The sequence below is a fragment of the Clinocottus analis genome, unplaced genomic scaffold (genome assembly GCF_023055335.1).
Source record: "Clinocottus analis isolate CAN_PGR_092001 unplaced genomic scaffold, fCliAna1.0.p SCAF_10, whole genome shotgun sequence".
NCBI classification, from domain to species: domain Eukaryota; kingdom Metazoa; phylum Chordata; class Actinopteri; order Perciformes; family Cottidae; genus Clinocottus; species Clinocottus analis.
In genome coordinates, this window is record NW_027175821.1 from 8,751,121 (window position 1) to 8,768,389 (window position 17,269).

The 17,269-nt window shown below is 42.7% G+C and overlaps 1 protein-coding gene across 2 annotated transcripts in view; it reads right to left on the reverse strand.

Moving 5' to 3' along the window:
- LOC137791325 (A disintegrin and metalloproteinase with thrombospondin motifs 2-like) overlaps nt 1–17,269 on the reverse strand; it is a 109,173-nt gene that overhangs the window by 26,778 nt on the left and 65,126 nt on the right. For both annotated transcript variants that reach the window (XM_068586164.1, XM_068586155.1), the window contains exon 4: nt 3,556–3,761. In XM_068586164.1, the coding sequence (XP_068442265.1) occupies nt 3,556–3,761 (206 nt within the window). The remainder of the gene's footprint in view (nt 1–3,555; nt 3,762–17,269) is intronic.

Below are 17,269 nucleotides of genomic sequence, written 5' to 3' on the forward strand. Positions count from 1 at the left end.
AGCTCTTCCTACCACTTAATACGATGACTTCCTCTGCCTCCAGGAGCTTTGGTAACGACAAGACTGACATCAACACCATTTCCAGATAGCTGTTGCAGAAAATTATGCTTATCACATACTGGAGCAGACACAGGTGCCACTCCCTCACCAGCAGTGGCTATTCATATCCACGGAGAGTGTGATTAACACTTTGCGGCACCTAGTAAAGGTCTCCATTAATGGGTGAGACAGAGAGTAGACAGACAGATCACTGTTACCCACTAAATCTATCACCATGTTCACCACAGGAAGATTACTGCACAATGGCCTCCACTTGGCATTTGGCCCCATATCATATTTTACAGGATTTACCACATTGTTGCACTCCTTTCCTAACAGCCCACTTTGTCACCGATGGCCAATCAAAACGATGCTCAACGATACCTGAATAGCCATTTCAGTAGCACTTTCTAATAACTACACACTATGTAGCATTAGTAAAGCATGAGTAAACACTTAATTCATCATTTAAAAAAACATTCTTCCAACATAAACACTCATTAGTAACTCAGTTATGTTTTATTCTTGATTAAAAAGCTTGACTATTATGCGTTTCAGAATTTGGGTTTTCATACTCCCCATTTGTAAAGTAAGTAATATGTTGCAAACCAATTAATTAATATATATTGCAACCACTTATCAAGGACTTAGATGATGCACTAATGGTTAACATAGTGGGTGGTTATTATAAAGTGTTACTGACATTCATTCTCACTTTCCTTTTTTCCACTTCACTGTATCTTATTCATTAATTTATTCTCCTGTTTTGCCTGTTTCTCTCTCACTCTCTCTCTTGAAATTTGACGATGCTAAAAAATGTCTTCCCTTTCAGGTTTGTATTTTTCTTGTTTGTGTTGTCCCCCCTGTCCATATCGCTGTCAGTATTTGCCATGTGATCTGTCTCTTGAAGGGAGGTAAACACATGGGAAAGGAGTGGGAAGCAGAATCACCGATACACACATTCAACTCAACCTACACATCAAGACACAAAAAACACACTTTAACACTCCCGTTGAACTTCGCAGACAGGATTTAGTGCTTTTCTGTGGGGGCGCTTTGATGTCCTGCAGTACCGCCTCCCCCCTACCCTCCAAAACACACACACACACACACACACACACACACACACACACACACACACACACACACACACACACACACACACACAGGAAGAGGCTTATTACAAAACTAGATGAAATAGATGAGTGAAAATAAGAAATTGAAGAAACAATGCAAACATTGTAGTTTTACAGGATAACCTTTCGTACTGAAACACAACTTTATTTATCCTTTGAGGGTAACTCTACGACTGTGCAACAGCTGCTGCAACAAAAGACAAAAGACTCTGTTGAGGTGTGTTTAAAGTGTAAACACAAACACACACAGATGACTTTATGAAGAATCTAGAGGAATTTGAAGAGAGAAAAAAAACAGGTGGAAACAGGTGAGTGAGGAGACAGCCTGCTGTCAATTTGATGGTTTCCCAATGTCAGAACCTTTCATCCGTACCGCCGGAGTTACCACTCATATGATACTTAGAAAGTTTTTTAACATCGGTGAGGATTTGTTGCCATAAATTACGAAAAGAGCTCAGTGTGGAGCAGCTCAGTGCTGCTGAGAGAAAGACAGAGAGGGAACGAAACAAAACAGAGAGAGAGAGAGAGAGAGAGAGAGAGAGAGAGAGAGAGAGAGAGAGAGAGAGAGAGCACACCCATCCTGAAGTGAGCAAAGCAAACTTTCAAGAAGAAAGTCGCCCAGATGCCACGCGTGGGAGGCAGCCCTTATTTATTTATTTCTGTTTATCTGGCTGTCAGTAATTTATTCCGAATGCGCTGTTTAAAATACTCCTTCTCCCTCTGTCTCATCATCTCTTCCCCACAGATTAGAGAGGGGCTGCGACAGGGCTGCGTATTCGCTTCACCTATATTGTCTAACACGTATCTAAAAGGGGAGGCAAAGAGCACAGTGGCGCTTGTTCTTTCTCAAGCGCTGAGCTGAGACAAAGAGATGTGGTAGGATTTGTTGCTGTATGCTTGCAGCTGCTTAACAGTCGGAGATTGGTTCCTTGCGCAGTGGGTCGCAACACAAGCAAAAGCAAACAGGAGCACGCACACAAACAGAATGAGCGCTCACACGTGTGCAAACGCACTCTCACCACAGGTTTAATTTGCAAAGATTAAAGTCTGCAGTTTGTTCAGCGCCACACAAACACACACGCACACACACACACACACACACACACACACACACACCCGCACACACACACACACACAAACACACACACACACACACACCTGGGAGTTTGAGTGCTTGGCTAAGTGTTGTTGTGGCCTGGAGCATAATGCGTGCTGTTTCTGCATCTCTCTCTTTTTCTCTCTCTCTCTCTCTTTCACACACACACACACACACACACACACTAACACGCGCGCGCGCACACACAAGATGAATGATGACATGACACAAAGCCTGATGAAATGATATGTAGGAGCCCCTTCAGAGCACAGGGCTCACCTAACACACACACACACTCACTCAAACAAATGAAATCTCATCATATTCAGATAGAGAAGAAAGGATTACCCGCGGCTGATTGCTGGATGAGAACATGTAAGAAGGGAATTGAATCTGTGTGTGTGTGTGTGTGTGTGTGTGTGTGTGTGTGTGTGTGTGTGTGTGTGTGTGTGTTACCCTCTTTCTTTGACCTCACTGTGACTTACTTCCCATTAAACTCAAATGGAACAGTTTTCCCATTTTAATGGTTTTATTTTTTTTAAAGCAAGAGAACAAATGTCATTTCATCATTTCTGATGATGGTTGTACGTGAAGATGCAGTTATACGTTCGTGGGATAGCTCGCTGTGTGTTTGGTGTGCAGTGGGGGGAAGAAGTGTTCAGATCGTAGTAAAAACACTATCACATCCCACTGTGAAAATACCACAGCACAAGTAACAGTACTGCATTCAAAACCGTGTGTAAAGTATATCAGCAGAATGTACTTAAAAGTAAAAGTCCCTGTGTTATTATATCATATTATGTTTTTGCGATATATAATAAATGCTGCATTATTGTGTGTGTTGTATCAGATGTTTAAGGTTGTGCAAGTTCTTACATTCTGTTGGGTAGTTTTCTCTACAGCAATGTATCATATTGTATAAGATCATCATATTTTTTGCCTTTCTGTTCTGTGAGAATCACATAATCTCAACTACGCATGAGCTCAGAAAAACTGCTTGTTTTCAGCTTTGTGTCTATGCAATTTCCAGCTGATACAAGAAGGGTTTATTTAGCTGGAGAACTACAAGAACAATGTTCTCAACCAAGAAAAGAACAGCTCTTTTCTTGTTGTGTTCAACAGTACTGGAGGAGATACACTTCGTTACATTCCACCATTGGGGATGAAACCTGAGATCTCAGGCTCTAAAATAACCATCATGTCAGCAATTTACAGAGCAGGTGCTTAATTATTTTAATAGACATTCAGTCTGTGTTTTTGTCTTTGTGTGCCAGCAACACTTACAATGTTCATGAGTGTGAGCAGGTACTTTTGGACGTGCTCCTTCCCGTGAAACTGGACCACTGAGTCGTCGACGCCCAGCAGCACCTCGATGTTGTAAGCCCTGTCCAGGCTCTGCCTGCGCATCCGCCCGGCTCGCGTGTGGTTGATGCTCTGCTCCACGCCGCGGTACAGGGACTCCAGGTCCATCAGACCGCCGAGGTCAGCACCTGGAGATGATCAAGTTACAGGATTATTTGGGTTGTAAGTCGCTCTGGATAAAAGCGTCAGCTAAATGAAATGTAATGTAATATATAGAATTGAAATTTAACTCAGAGAGATTGAAATGTTGACGTACAAATCTTCAATCTCTCGACAACATCCAGCTCATTCTGTGACGTTCTCGACAAGGATAGCATATTTTGATAACATGAGGATGTAATCTGTGATTAACTGCAACCAGCCAGAAACTTCCAGATCAGCCAACAATATTCAGATTAACCTGAATTATCTGTTGTCACAAAAAAATGTTTCCCCAAAACTCAAAGTGAAGAAAGCCCAATCTAGTTTCTGAGTTGAGACTGACAGAGCATGAATGAGAGTGTAGCATCTCCAGCCTGCTTGCTTTTTTGGCTCACCCCTTTTGTCTGCTGTACCTCCAAAACGTTTTTTCTGAGACGTGCAACATATTACACTTTTTTTTTACATTATAATTTGTCAAATTGTGTAATACTGGCTGGTATTGTAAGGCTGCTTCAGCTAGTTGACATAACATCAAATTGGTTTACTTTCATTTTTCCCAGAGCAGACTTTAAAAAGACTGTCTTCCACTTATCAACTTATAAATGAGACCATAAACGCTGACAACTTCAGTCTCCTCCAAGTGTACTTTTTAAAAAAAAAAGCATGTTGTATATAAAGTCTTTGTTATTGTTTTTTGGCACATGTAGGTCAACTCACAACAGCGACCAGTGCACACCTAAATCACAAAATAAATCTGAACAGTAAGGCTTGCAGTGTGAACTAAGCCTGATCATCTTTAAAGATCGGAACAATGGTAGCACATCACGCATTAACCTTTTCTTATTGGAAAGAAACAAATCAAAACTAAACTTACTTATTGACCCAAACTGGGTCACATGGTTGTGTATCGTCTTGTTGTTGTGACAACAAGTGTGTGCCTCCCTGTCTTCCTCTTCCTCCAGCTTTAGTTTTGTTTTAGCGCATGTGTGTGCCACACATTATGCATCCATTTGATGCACAGGCACCTATTGGAGCACTCGCAGCTGGATGTCTGTGTGTCTGTCTTCTGTTCACCTTGCAAGACGCCACTCGACAGAACGGAGCATGTGTGTCACTCGTAACCGGTGGTAACGGTGCAGCTATCCTACACAGATCCTCTCCTAATCAACCAAATATTTCTACTCCCATCTGAATAAAAGCAGCAGATGGTGCTTGCTAAACACATGGATTGAGATGGCTCCTCACACGGGGGCTGCCCACCCTGCTCTTTTCTTGGCTTACAGGCTGGAAAAAAAACTGAAGAAACTCAATTTGAGCTTATTCCATCGGAAAGTGTGCAACCAACAAGAGCCCTGATTGGTTCAGATCAACTAATCACTTTTGCCTCCATTGTTATAGCAAACGCCAAAAGTGCGTTGTTATTTTGTTCATGCATTATTACATAAACTGCAGTCCTGACTCCGTATCAAGTTTAATTGCCGAGTCCATCCTGTTTCTTTTGCCCCCTTTTTGTAGCAGATACAAAAGAACACATATTGTCCTGTCCCCGGAGACCATCCTCCATCCTTCTCATCCTCTTGGTATGTAGACACAACATGGAAGACCTCGCCATGCAGTCTTGAACATGTGTTCTCAGTGGATTCCTCCCACGGCCGAGGATGACGCGTTCAAGTGTGCATGCAGGAGCACTGTCGGGACAAACATGTCAAACTGGGCCATCCATCACTGTTCCATCAGGAACTTTAACTAAGTTGAGGACAAGCTTTAATAGATGCGCTGTTTCTGACAGTGGAGCTGTGAGTTGATTCAACACGTGGGACGAGGGGACAGTCGCAGCTCCGGTGTTTTGACGATTCGCACAAGAGTTTCGAGCTGGGAATAGATGCCAGAAAAGATACAGGGAAGACGAGGGGAGAGGAAGAGAGATCTGCCACCTTGTCTCCCAATCAGGAAGGGGCATCCCGCTTTTCCACTCCCTCTTATGCAACGTTGCCAAGGCAACAGGCTCATGGGTAAAACAACGACCGCGTGGATAATATTGGCTCCTGAGTCGCGAGCAGAATTAATCTGGAAGTCTGAATATGATCCCATATCTGCCCACATTCCTGTGAATGACTGAATATAGAGAGTAGAAGAGGGAGCGAAGATAAAGATTAATATTGAGAAAAGATGAGACGCTATGAGAGAAGAATTTAAAAGATTTAAAGAATTCTACAGCTCATAATTTTGTTCCATTTATTAGGTCCTCTTAATCTCTCTCTCTCTCTCCCTCTCTCTCTTTGTCTGACACACACACACACACACACACACAGTGAACATTTCTCTGCCTTGTTAGTTGAGGAAGCTGGTTTTAAGGCGGTGGACTTCCTAGTTACAGCTGCCTGTAATGAGCCTGATGTCATAACCACACCATCTGCTTTTAAAGACAGGTCCAGATAGTTTTACCTTTCGCTTATGTAACGTCAAAACAAAACATTATTATTGCTCACATTAAAGTCAGCGCCTTCACAAAATTGAAATGCCTTGGAAAGCGTGAATGAGACAATGCGGGGAAATTGCATAACGCAGGGCCACAGCTGTATGCTAAGTGGAAGGAGTCCAGTAGAGAAAACTCAAAGCAACACGCGGAGCGGAAAACAAGACCAGACTGAACCGAAAGGTTGGACGGTGCTTGACCAGGTGGCGAGCGCTAACTATTGAAAGCTCTCTGTTTTCTCTCGTCGCACCTCTGTCCTCGCTTAGACTATTTTTTCTTTTCGGAGAAAGTTCTTCAGACAGAACTGCAGAGGAATAAGGTGCAAGAGAGATGGAGGGAGGCGGTGAGGGAGGTGAGAGGTAGACGAGGAGTGTGATGGATATGAGCGAGGGAGATGAGAAGAGACCAGGAGGACCTTGGGTGTTTTGAGTTCCGCTTCAAGCTCCCGCAGTGATGGAGAATACCGCTCGCTTGTAGAACATCCGAGTCTCTCCGTGTGACTGCTGGCAAAGCATCAGGGTGCGGCACCGCGCTCCTCACAGCAATCGCTTACATTAGCCTCTGAAACCTAACTGCTATCACTCTGAGCCGACAGAGAGCGGATTGATCATAACTATGTTCATTTGTCTTTTCTCTCAGTTCTGAACCTCGTCCTCCCACGGCTCTTACCTCACACACACACACACACACACACACACACACACACACACACACACACACACACGCACACACGGCCCTCTCCTCCCAAGTATTCTCATTCAGGTGGGGTGCAGAGCGCGGCCTTATTAGGAGACAAAGGTTCTTTGTCTTTCAACCTTTGCAAAATGTCAAGAATGTCTGGTTGCCCGCAGAATACCAGGTGGGGAGGGAGAGGAAGGAGAGACTATAAGCCACAACGGGAGAGAGAGAGAGAATGGTGATGATAATTCAGGTCAATCCACATTTTACTATTGAGCAAGGGTCTTTGGTTTCGGGTGACTGCTTGACAGTCAGGTGTGGCACATCGCTCTGCTCCTCATTCAGGAGTTCTGTTGTATCATGACCTGCTTCGACCTTATGATGCCATTCTGAGACAACATCAAGCTTGTGTGTGTGTGTGTGTGTGTGTGTGTGTGTGTGTGTGTGTGTGTGTGTGTGTGCAAAAGTCTACATTTGGTTGAGTTTGCTTGTCATGTACGTTTGGTCTTTAAAGACAACAAAATATTGGCCACGTTTTTGTAACAGAGCCTCATACATTGTGATTTATGTAGCAAAGTAAACTCGGTTGAATACAGTAATCACACAGAGGAATTATAATACTATATAGTGTGTCATATTGTAAATTCACACAACCACATGGTGAAACTAAACCGCATCTATAACAGAATAAAAGACACAAACGCTTTACAGTAAATGCAGTATTATGTATTTATTTAAAGGCTTTAAGAACAATAATGGATTATTTTGCATCCTTGGTTGTACAGATTTCTAATAAAGTTATTTAAGAAATTGTGTCCTTAGTTACAGTAAAACATTGTCTATTTTCATATTGTCAAATGGTAATGAAAATGTGCCTTCAAGTGACTTTGAGGGTGTCAGCCTCCTCACAGTCTCCCCTCAAGAGCAGTGAGTATTTTGGTTATGTTCCTCATTCTTCTGAGTGGCAGTGGGCCTGAGGGAAGAAGCTGAACTCATTAGTGCTTACCTGAGTTCAAGGTTTTCCGTCCACCTGGAGGCACAGTTACCCACACATGTGAACTCCTTTACCTACCGACACGTCCTCGCATAGCTCAGCGTCTGGACATTTTGTCTCCACCAGTGACAGCTTTATGGGTTGTCATGGTGACGAGTGGCTTGGACAGCAGACCGCCGACGTGGCTCTGAGCATCCGGGCAGGTAGCGACATGCCATGCTGTCCCGCTCAATGCTCCCGTACTGAATGCTCATTATTTCTAAGCTGCCATATGACAGCTGTAAAGACTGCAGAGTGTGGAACCCATAGTGAACTACGCTTCCCATAATCATACTGCCGTTAATTATTTAGATTGGCAATCAGCAATCTAATTTTACATGGACAGCTCCCTGAAGACCATAATAATTATTCATACATCAAGCACTGAACTTTGCCCATTTATTAATAACCGCTTTAGGTTAGGGCTGTTTATTTTCAACGGTGATTTCTATATTGCTGAGGAGATGTTTTGAATGGTCGAGCCTTGACGGTGAGTGTCACGCCCAAAGATTCGTAATGTTTAGGCTGATGCGTTATATCTTCCTGTGCTCCCCAAAGTGGAGCAGAGGACCATTTTTAATATTGCATGAAGCAGCCTTTATAATCAGCAGGCGAGGGGGCCACCTATCCACAGCACTGCTCGTTTTGTCTGTTTGGATTTCTGGTGGTTCAGGAGACAAGGCAACCTTTCGCTCTCTCCTCTTACATAATTGTCTGTCTCTCAGAAACACACCGGGCTGTTGGCTGCCGGGGCGGTGCAGTGGTGCACACCGCCCCCCCCCCCCCCCCCCCCAGTGTCCTGCTGTACCATCGGTTCATTAGACGAGCTGAGCTATTTCTTCATTCAGTCTAAATGCAGAGTTACCTGCAGATTCATAAAGCAAAGCAGCCACAATGAAACAACTGTCGTTGGAAATTGACATCATTCGCACTCACGATTGTGCATGTTGCCAAACATCCGCATAACTTGAGAGGCGATATTTGTCACGAGCTGCAAAGAGCCTTGTGAGCGCCTCTTGTCACATCAATAATTACAGCGAAGACGACCGGCCCAAGTAAAGATCGCAAACACATCTCAAAACACAGTAATCCAATCATTGCCATCCACTGAGGCAATAATGTTGGCACAGATCAATCATGATCGCAAACTCTCTCTCTCTCTCTCTTCACTCTGGGGTGCTCTGTGTAAACTGGAGAGCCTTAGTGTCCAATAAGACAGCAAAGCCAGGCTGATATATAAGGCTTACTGCAGGTCTCATCCAGTCTGAAACTGACCTGTCTGAGTGCCTGTCTACCTGTCCTTTCCCGTGTCTGTCTACATCTGCCTCAGAGAGCCAGACATTTATAAAGGTCTCTTATGAAATCAAAATCTACGAGAAACACCTCCAGCTATGACAGGGCAGCGGAGATAAACACACAACAGCAGCAGTATGCAGACTACCGTGTGTGCAGACAAGGGACATTCTTCGACTACATCTCTTCCCTTCATATCAAGCCTGTCCACTTTAAGAAAACGATGGATCAATCTTACAGGGAAACGGCGTGCGCATCAACAGAAAGATAAAGAGAGAGAGGATGACAGCAAGGTGCAAGGTCCGGCTCCCAGAGAACCTATAAATCTCTGCAGAGGCAGCTTCCCGCTGGCCTGAAGGGTTTGTGGCCCCCTTGCCACCTCTCTCCCCAGCCCTGCCTCTGCCGGTCGCCTCTCTCCTTCTGTCCCCTCGTCCTCTAATCTCATATATCAACCCTGTCTCCCGAAACTGATGTCCCGATACAACTCATATGTTTGTAGTAAACGGTATGCTGCCGCGATTATGTTTTTAATCAACATAAACAGGACTTGTTTATATCGTACGTCCCACAGGATGTTGCATGTCAAGATATCTCATTTTATATGCTTTTGGGACCAAAGCATGCTGGACATTTTTATGGTTATGTTTAGGCTTTTTTTTGCTCAATTTGCACTCTTGTTATGGACAGATCAATTATGTTTGTTATTGGTGCACAAAATGAAAGGAGTGAATTTACAGGTCGGGCAACAATAATAATATCTATAAAGTTCAGAGCTCGACAACAAAACAAACATAACAAAATAAGGTTAAAAAAGTAGTCATAACGCCATCATCTTAAACATACATTCAAATACAAAAAAAGATAATACAAGGTGGGAGGTGGGGGCATTGGTGTCAGCAGATCAATATCTATGTAAGTAGTACTACACATTTTCTAGGACCCTTTTTTATAAAATAAAAAAAGTCTTTCTTTAATTTGACTGAGGCTGACTTTTTTTATTATATCCAACCAAATATTGATTTTTGTGGCCACTTGGGGCAAGCACAATATGCTGGAAACACAACACTGACATATCACCTCAAGAAGGTATTATGACAAAAAAAAACTGTGGCTTATTTACACGTCCAGCCAACAGAGAGCAACATTAGCATTCATTTGAGGGGGTTCAGTGTCCACTGCCCTCTCAGCTCAGTTCTGTTGTTTGTTTTTTTAGCAGCTAAATGCTCCAATATTTCCACCAGCTTGTCGCTAACTTGATCTGTCTGCTGAGGAGGCTCTTGACTCACTTTCCTATTCCTGGGATAAAACAACTCTGTGTTGAGAGCTTTATCAAATCAAACAAAAAAAAAAAAGCGTGATCAAATCTACAAATATTAAAACTCTTTTCTGCTCCGCCTTTCCCCTGTCCTCGCTGCTCTTAACCTTATTTCTCCTCACCAATAGCCAAAAGAAATGTCCTGTCGTGGCTGTGAAGTACTTAAAGAACAGCCGACGCCAGCCACCTGAGACACCCAAGACCACAGTTATTATGACAGGCAAGCCAGCCAAACATCTGTCAACCTGAGCACTGTAGGGATGAAGGGAGTGGAGATGGAGGAGGCGAGGAGAAGAGAGAGCAGAAAATGACAAAAATAAAAGTGGAGAAAGAAAAACATGACAAGAGTCAAGATAAAAGAAAAAGACATGCAATAACAAAGGGGAGAGACGTTCTCAAGACAGCAAGCAGATACAAAAGCTCGCGTTACAATCCAAACCAGTTTCTGACGCCTCGAACCTATCAACGTAAAAGCATCGTGTCGTTCTCTACGTTCTATCAATGCTCATAATTAAAGGACGATGTTTTTACATTATAAATTTGCACCATATAGCAGCTCGTGAAGTCATTTGGTTTGTCAACGTTTTCAACAACAGCCAACCAACCAGACAGCAAACCAAGCCGACTAATAACAGACTTTAAACATGACTCATGTTGGGCTGAAATATACTTGGACAAAGTGCAAATGGCCGTGTCTCGATGTTCATGCTAAAACAAAACAGAGATGTCACACAAAGTGCCAACAGCCTCATGAATTTGGTCCCTTCAGCCACTCCTTTTTTCCTTGATCTACATCTCTACCTCCTGTCATTCTCCTTTTCATCACTCAGTATTTACATTTTCTGAAGAGATAGATCAAAGTCTGAACACCTGGATGATTTGAATCAACAGCCACAGGTGGACCGGTGAGATCTTGCATGTGAGAGCAACCAAATAAACAGACGCTCCTACAACAGCTCACCTGTGTGAATGGCCTCCATAAATACCAAATGGCACTTACACGCTCCCCTCTCCAACTATCCCTCTGTTGTTGCATTCTCTTCTTTCCTGCTTCCTTAATTTCCCCTTTTATTCATTAAATGTACTTTTTGAAAGGGTAGATATGGACTAAGTCTATCTAAAGGTGTGAGACAATATGTATGCAAATGTTCTCAGCAGCATAGCCGAGCCCGAGCATGCCTGCCAAAGGGCGGCAGGATGAGAATATATCATCCAATATCACCTCATAATAAATGATAATGACAAACATGTCAGCCAGGCTGTAACATAGTTATAGACCCTCTCTAACCCAACTACATACGCAGGGCAGTAAATCCTCAGAGATATCATTGTAATGTTTTAAACAACCAAGGCGTGCACACTTGGATTCACCACAGACTGGAAAACAGGGGAGGTGAATAAAAAATAAGGAAAAAAAGAGAGTTTAAACCTTAAAAAACTGGCACGCTCTTACAGCGAGTTATTACTGCCTCGTCGGCCCACAAACGCACAGACGGCTCTTTTCAATTGCACAGCGTTCGAGCCAGACGGGAGAGAATTAATAAGGCACTACAGTGTATCGGTGTTACTAAATTGGCGGTGTTTCATAACAAAGTCTTTCAGAGCAGTTGTCAATTAGAAACAATTAAAAGAGCCATTCATCATTCTTACAAAGGCGCCTCCATACGGAGAGCAGCGCTGGCACAGAGGCTGATACAATCTAATCAAAACCATGATCAGCCAGCTCTCTGTAACAGAGGCTCGCGTTGATGGAGCTGAGGTATGTTCAGTGTATGTAACGATCACACGTCCGTCCAGCTCCTTAAGACGGGAACACTGTGTCTATCAAACGAACACAAGGCCACTGAAGCGAGATCAGTGCAGAAAGAGTGACAGATAAACAGGATACAAAGAGACAGGTTTAAAGTCAATCTGTGTTGCGGCTTCAAAACATGCTCTAAAAATCAAACAAACCAAGTCAACCATTAAGCGCTTGGCAATCATCACCACGGCATGTGTCTACTTGACGTCGGAGCCTTGTGCTGTGATCTGACTGTTGATTGACATACAGTATCCGACATCATATCTTTCCTGGAAAACCCCGGCAAAGGCTTCCCATATGGATGTCCAGATTATCACCGCTTTGTTGGGGACCAAGCGAGATGGGATCTTAATGCAAAGATGCACTGGAGGAAAGTATCCTGTACACAATATGTCTCTGTTCGTCCAACTTCCCCAGCTCTTAGTCCCCCAGAGGTGATTGTGATCGCACAGGGAGAGGCTTCAGACCCCCATCCACCTCGCAGGCATATGGCTAATCAATGCAACCTCTTCCGTGCAACGGTAACTCTATACTTCAGGAGACAGAGCGACGAGCGCGGCTTCCCCGTCTCTCGATCCCAATGAAGCTCCCAGGTAATCAAATCACTGCACAGACAGGCAGATGGCCAATAAGGGAACAACCACTAGGGCACTTTGACGGGATCACGACAAAGTTTCAAAACTTGCCAATGAGTAATTTATCGCCTATCTGCATGTATTAAGCAGAACCAAACTGATTTCAACATGTGGCTAAATGCACTTTCTCAGCCCAACGCCACTGATGATGTGCAGAGACAGCGGTGAAAACTCTCATTAGTAGATGGCATGACAACATGCTCATCTCTGCTAAATCTGGCTGAAGATGCATTTTTATTTGCTGGACTGGACTCATTGGCTTGGGAGCCACTGGATTAGGCAACTGGCAGCGGGAAAGTCTCCCGACTGAATCACTACAACAAAGGTTTACCAGCTGCAGTGAGAAAAAACAGAGAAGCTGGACCTGGAAAGAAAGAAAAACTGTGCACATGCAAACTTCAGCGGAGTCAAGTTTAATAACTTTGACACTTTTCAATTTGCAACAGCTCTGATTTACACCTCTAACTCATGTCCTCACCATAGCGGTGGCCAGTCAGCCTTAGAGTGCTTAAGCAATATACCAAACAAACAAAATTTAATTACTTAGAATCGAGGTTAATGTATTTATAACCAATTCATCACCTTACAGTCAGAGTACAACAGTATTTAGAGCATTTATAGCATTTGGAATATGACACATTTCGGATATAACACCTATTTGACTTTGATATTGCGTTGCTTGATAAAAAATGTTTATATTTTTTAACACATAGTTGGCATATGTTGCTTTGTCTTCAACATAACCCATATTGTTGAAGCAGGAGATAGTTGTGCTGCGGTGGGGACGTTTTGAAAGTGAACTCTCGCTCTCTCTACAGAGAGGAAGTATAAAAAAAACAGCAGTGCAGTTCTAACAATTTGAAAATTAAAATTGGGGAAAAAAAAGTCAAGAGCTGGAGACAAAGATTGATCGCCATCAAAATAAAAGTTGCACATTTCCAAATGTTTGAACTCCAGCGAGCAGTTTAAGTAGAGTTAAATTAAACAGCCAATAGTCATGTTTCTGTTATAAAGTCATATTTCTGCCACTTTCCCACAAACAATACTGAATTAATTCATCAATGGGCGCAAACACCGGAGTTATCTGCATATAGTTATTCATTAAATTATTTAATAACATTTTAAATGTATTTATTTGATGAAGACTTGTTAAATTTGTGTGAATGATGTTGAGCTGCGGGATGAGTCCGCAGAAAGAGTTGATTTAACAAGATAGCATCAATAATAATGATTACAATTTAAATGAGTATGAAATTAAGTTTTAAGAGTGGAAGAAGCTGATTGGCTGGCCTGAAGTCCAAGTTTTCCTAATACCAACGAGCAGCAGTCATGGGTAGAAAACGTCTGTAATTTCTTGAAAGTAAAGCAAATTGAAAAGGGAAAATATGTTGTATAACTTATTTAAGTTATTAATATGAACTGTAACACAGCACCTGTTGCGAGCAGATTACACATGTGCACGCTGTAGGAGGCTGTTAAAAACGCTTTTTCTATGAAGGCTACTCAGCACTTGCTAAGTGTTGTTTCTCGTCTTCTTACACAGTGAAGCGATATTTCACTGAGGTTGTACTCTATAAATAATACATGATTTATTTTGTTTTATACAGGCCAGAAGATTATCCAGAACACATATTTATTGTATTTTATGCAGTGCAAAAAGTAAATATAAGAGTGTAAAAAGTAAATAAACATGACGGCTCTTTCATGGGATGGATTAGAGTTTTACTGTCAGGAAACAGAGGCAGAAAGTCAAGTTCAAGTTAAGTGGACTCACTTACTAGTTTAAGAAGCTTTAATTAAATACATAGAACATATAACAGTGATATATTATGTTCATTATTTAGGATATTTGTTTATTTATTTAATCTCTCTCTCCTTAAATCTATCGCCGGAGCAAACATGTTTGAAAACGCACAACTTTTACTTTAAAGACGAGCTGTCTCTGTTTTCCTTTACTACATTTTCATTATTAAAGTTGGATAATAGAACAAGCTGACATTTTGGTGTGCAGAACTGGAAGGCTGCTGTACGTCATCCAGCTCGATTTAATAAAGAGAGGTTATTATTAAGGAATATTCTCACCGCACTCCCATACTAGCAACTGGCAGTCAGGCCTGTCTCTTTCTCCTCGCTCTGCAGAGCAAGTAATACCCACTAATCCAAGACAATGAGCGATAATGTCACTATTTACTATTTTTGTGCAAATTCCTTTCTTTATTGTTTCGCACCCTCACCCTTAGACCTCATCATGTTGGCCTATGGGTGTGAGAAAAAAAGCATATGTGTGTCTGTGTGTGTTCATGTGTATGTGCTGTCACCAGAGCAAGCTCAGTGTGGAAGACCAGGCACAGACCAAAGAGTCCCAATCCCCAACAGTGTTCATTTAGAAGGGTTCATGCTGGCAGTGCACACACACACACACACACACACACACACACACACACACACACACACACACACACACACACACACACACACACACACACACACACACACACACACACAGGAAGCTCCAAGGCCCATCCCATGCAGTGTGATGTAATGAGATATCTGCTGTTTCCCATTTGAGCCTCTTCATCCTCCACAGAGCAAAACCACTGACGGAGAAGAGAGGGGAAACAGGAAAGGAGAGGACGGGAACTAGAGGACAAGGAGCAGAATCAGATGTTTCTGTTTTTGCCTTCCTCCACCCTCTCAGTTTAAGGGAGTAATACGTCTCCATCTCTGTCCATCCTATTGTAATGGAGTAGGTCTCACTACGCTGTCTGAGGAAATTGCCTTATAGTCCCTTTGCCCCTCTTCTATATGTGGACACACACCCACACACACACGCACACACACACACACACACACACACACACACACACACACACACACACACAGACCACACACACTCTCATGGCGTTGGCCCCAATGACACTGCTTAAATATTAATGACCTGGTTCTCTCTCATTAATAATAGCTGCAGCGCTGATTACTCTGTGAATACCACTGTGTGTGTGTGTGTGTGTGTGTGTGTGTGTGTGTGTGTGTGTGTGTGTGTGTGTGTACACATATGGAAGTGTGCCTACTCACAATGTGTGAGCCAAGTATTTGTTCTGCCTGTCACTGGCATATTACACTGTGAATCGCTCCAAAAGGATTACTGACATTGCATTACTGAGGTAAATTAAATAATATTGAATTACATAACAGTGAGTATGTTAAAGGTTAATATATGGTGATGAATCCGATGTCAGTTTGTGTCAGGGTGTGTGTTTCTGTGTGAGAGAATAAAACAGTGGGTGCAAAATCTTTCTGGTTATCAAAAGCAGACATGCACAGACACACATGAAAAATAAGTAAACGTGGAAAAGCAACACACGCAAATATATATAGACAAATATACAGAAACAACCACACAGACGGGCAGTCGCTAGTTAAGCCATGCATGAGGGATGTGAGATGCAGCTGGCTTAAGCTAGTTTACTAGACACAACCACCCCCCCTCCGCCTCCACCCCGCCCCCCTCGCCTCCACACACACACACACACGCAAACACACACACACCACACAGGCCAACATGAAGCATGAGTGGACATCAGTATCTATTGGGTTGTAATGGGGAGCTTTGTATCCCTCTGCTAAGAATAGCAATAATGTAGGGAGCCACAAAAGAGGAGAGAAAGTGAGGCTGCGGAGAGGAAGACGAGTGTGATCTGATGAGTGGTGGTGTGTCCTTCAGTAATCATGAGTCAGCAAATTACAGCAACACACGCAATAAATGGAAGGCAATCCCAAGTATTCACCAATTTCACTTATATTGAATTAAAACTGATATATTTAAAACATCATTTATTTATTTTTTTCATTTTTAATATTTTGTGTAGAAAAAAGTGAACTGAACTCAGGCGTGATAAGTTCGCCTTTATATGACTGGACATTATACCAGATGGGTTTTTTTTTCTCCTATGTATGGTATGAGTGTATTTCAGTTCCGTGTGTGTGTGTGTGTGTGTGTGCGTGTGTCTGTGTGTGTGTGTGTGTGTGCGTGTGTGTGTGTGTGTGTATGTGTGTGTGTGTGTGTGTGTGTGTGTGTGTGTGTTTGTACTTATGTGGCCAACACACCTACAAAATTCCCATTTCCCTGATGAATTACATTGAACTGCATTGAGACAAGAAGGAAAGGGAAGGAAGAGAAAGAACCAGAGAGAAAGAGAAAAAGGAAATGTAATCAGTGTTTCTTTACAATGTTGCAGTTACAGAGTAACTGGCACTGTTTAGG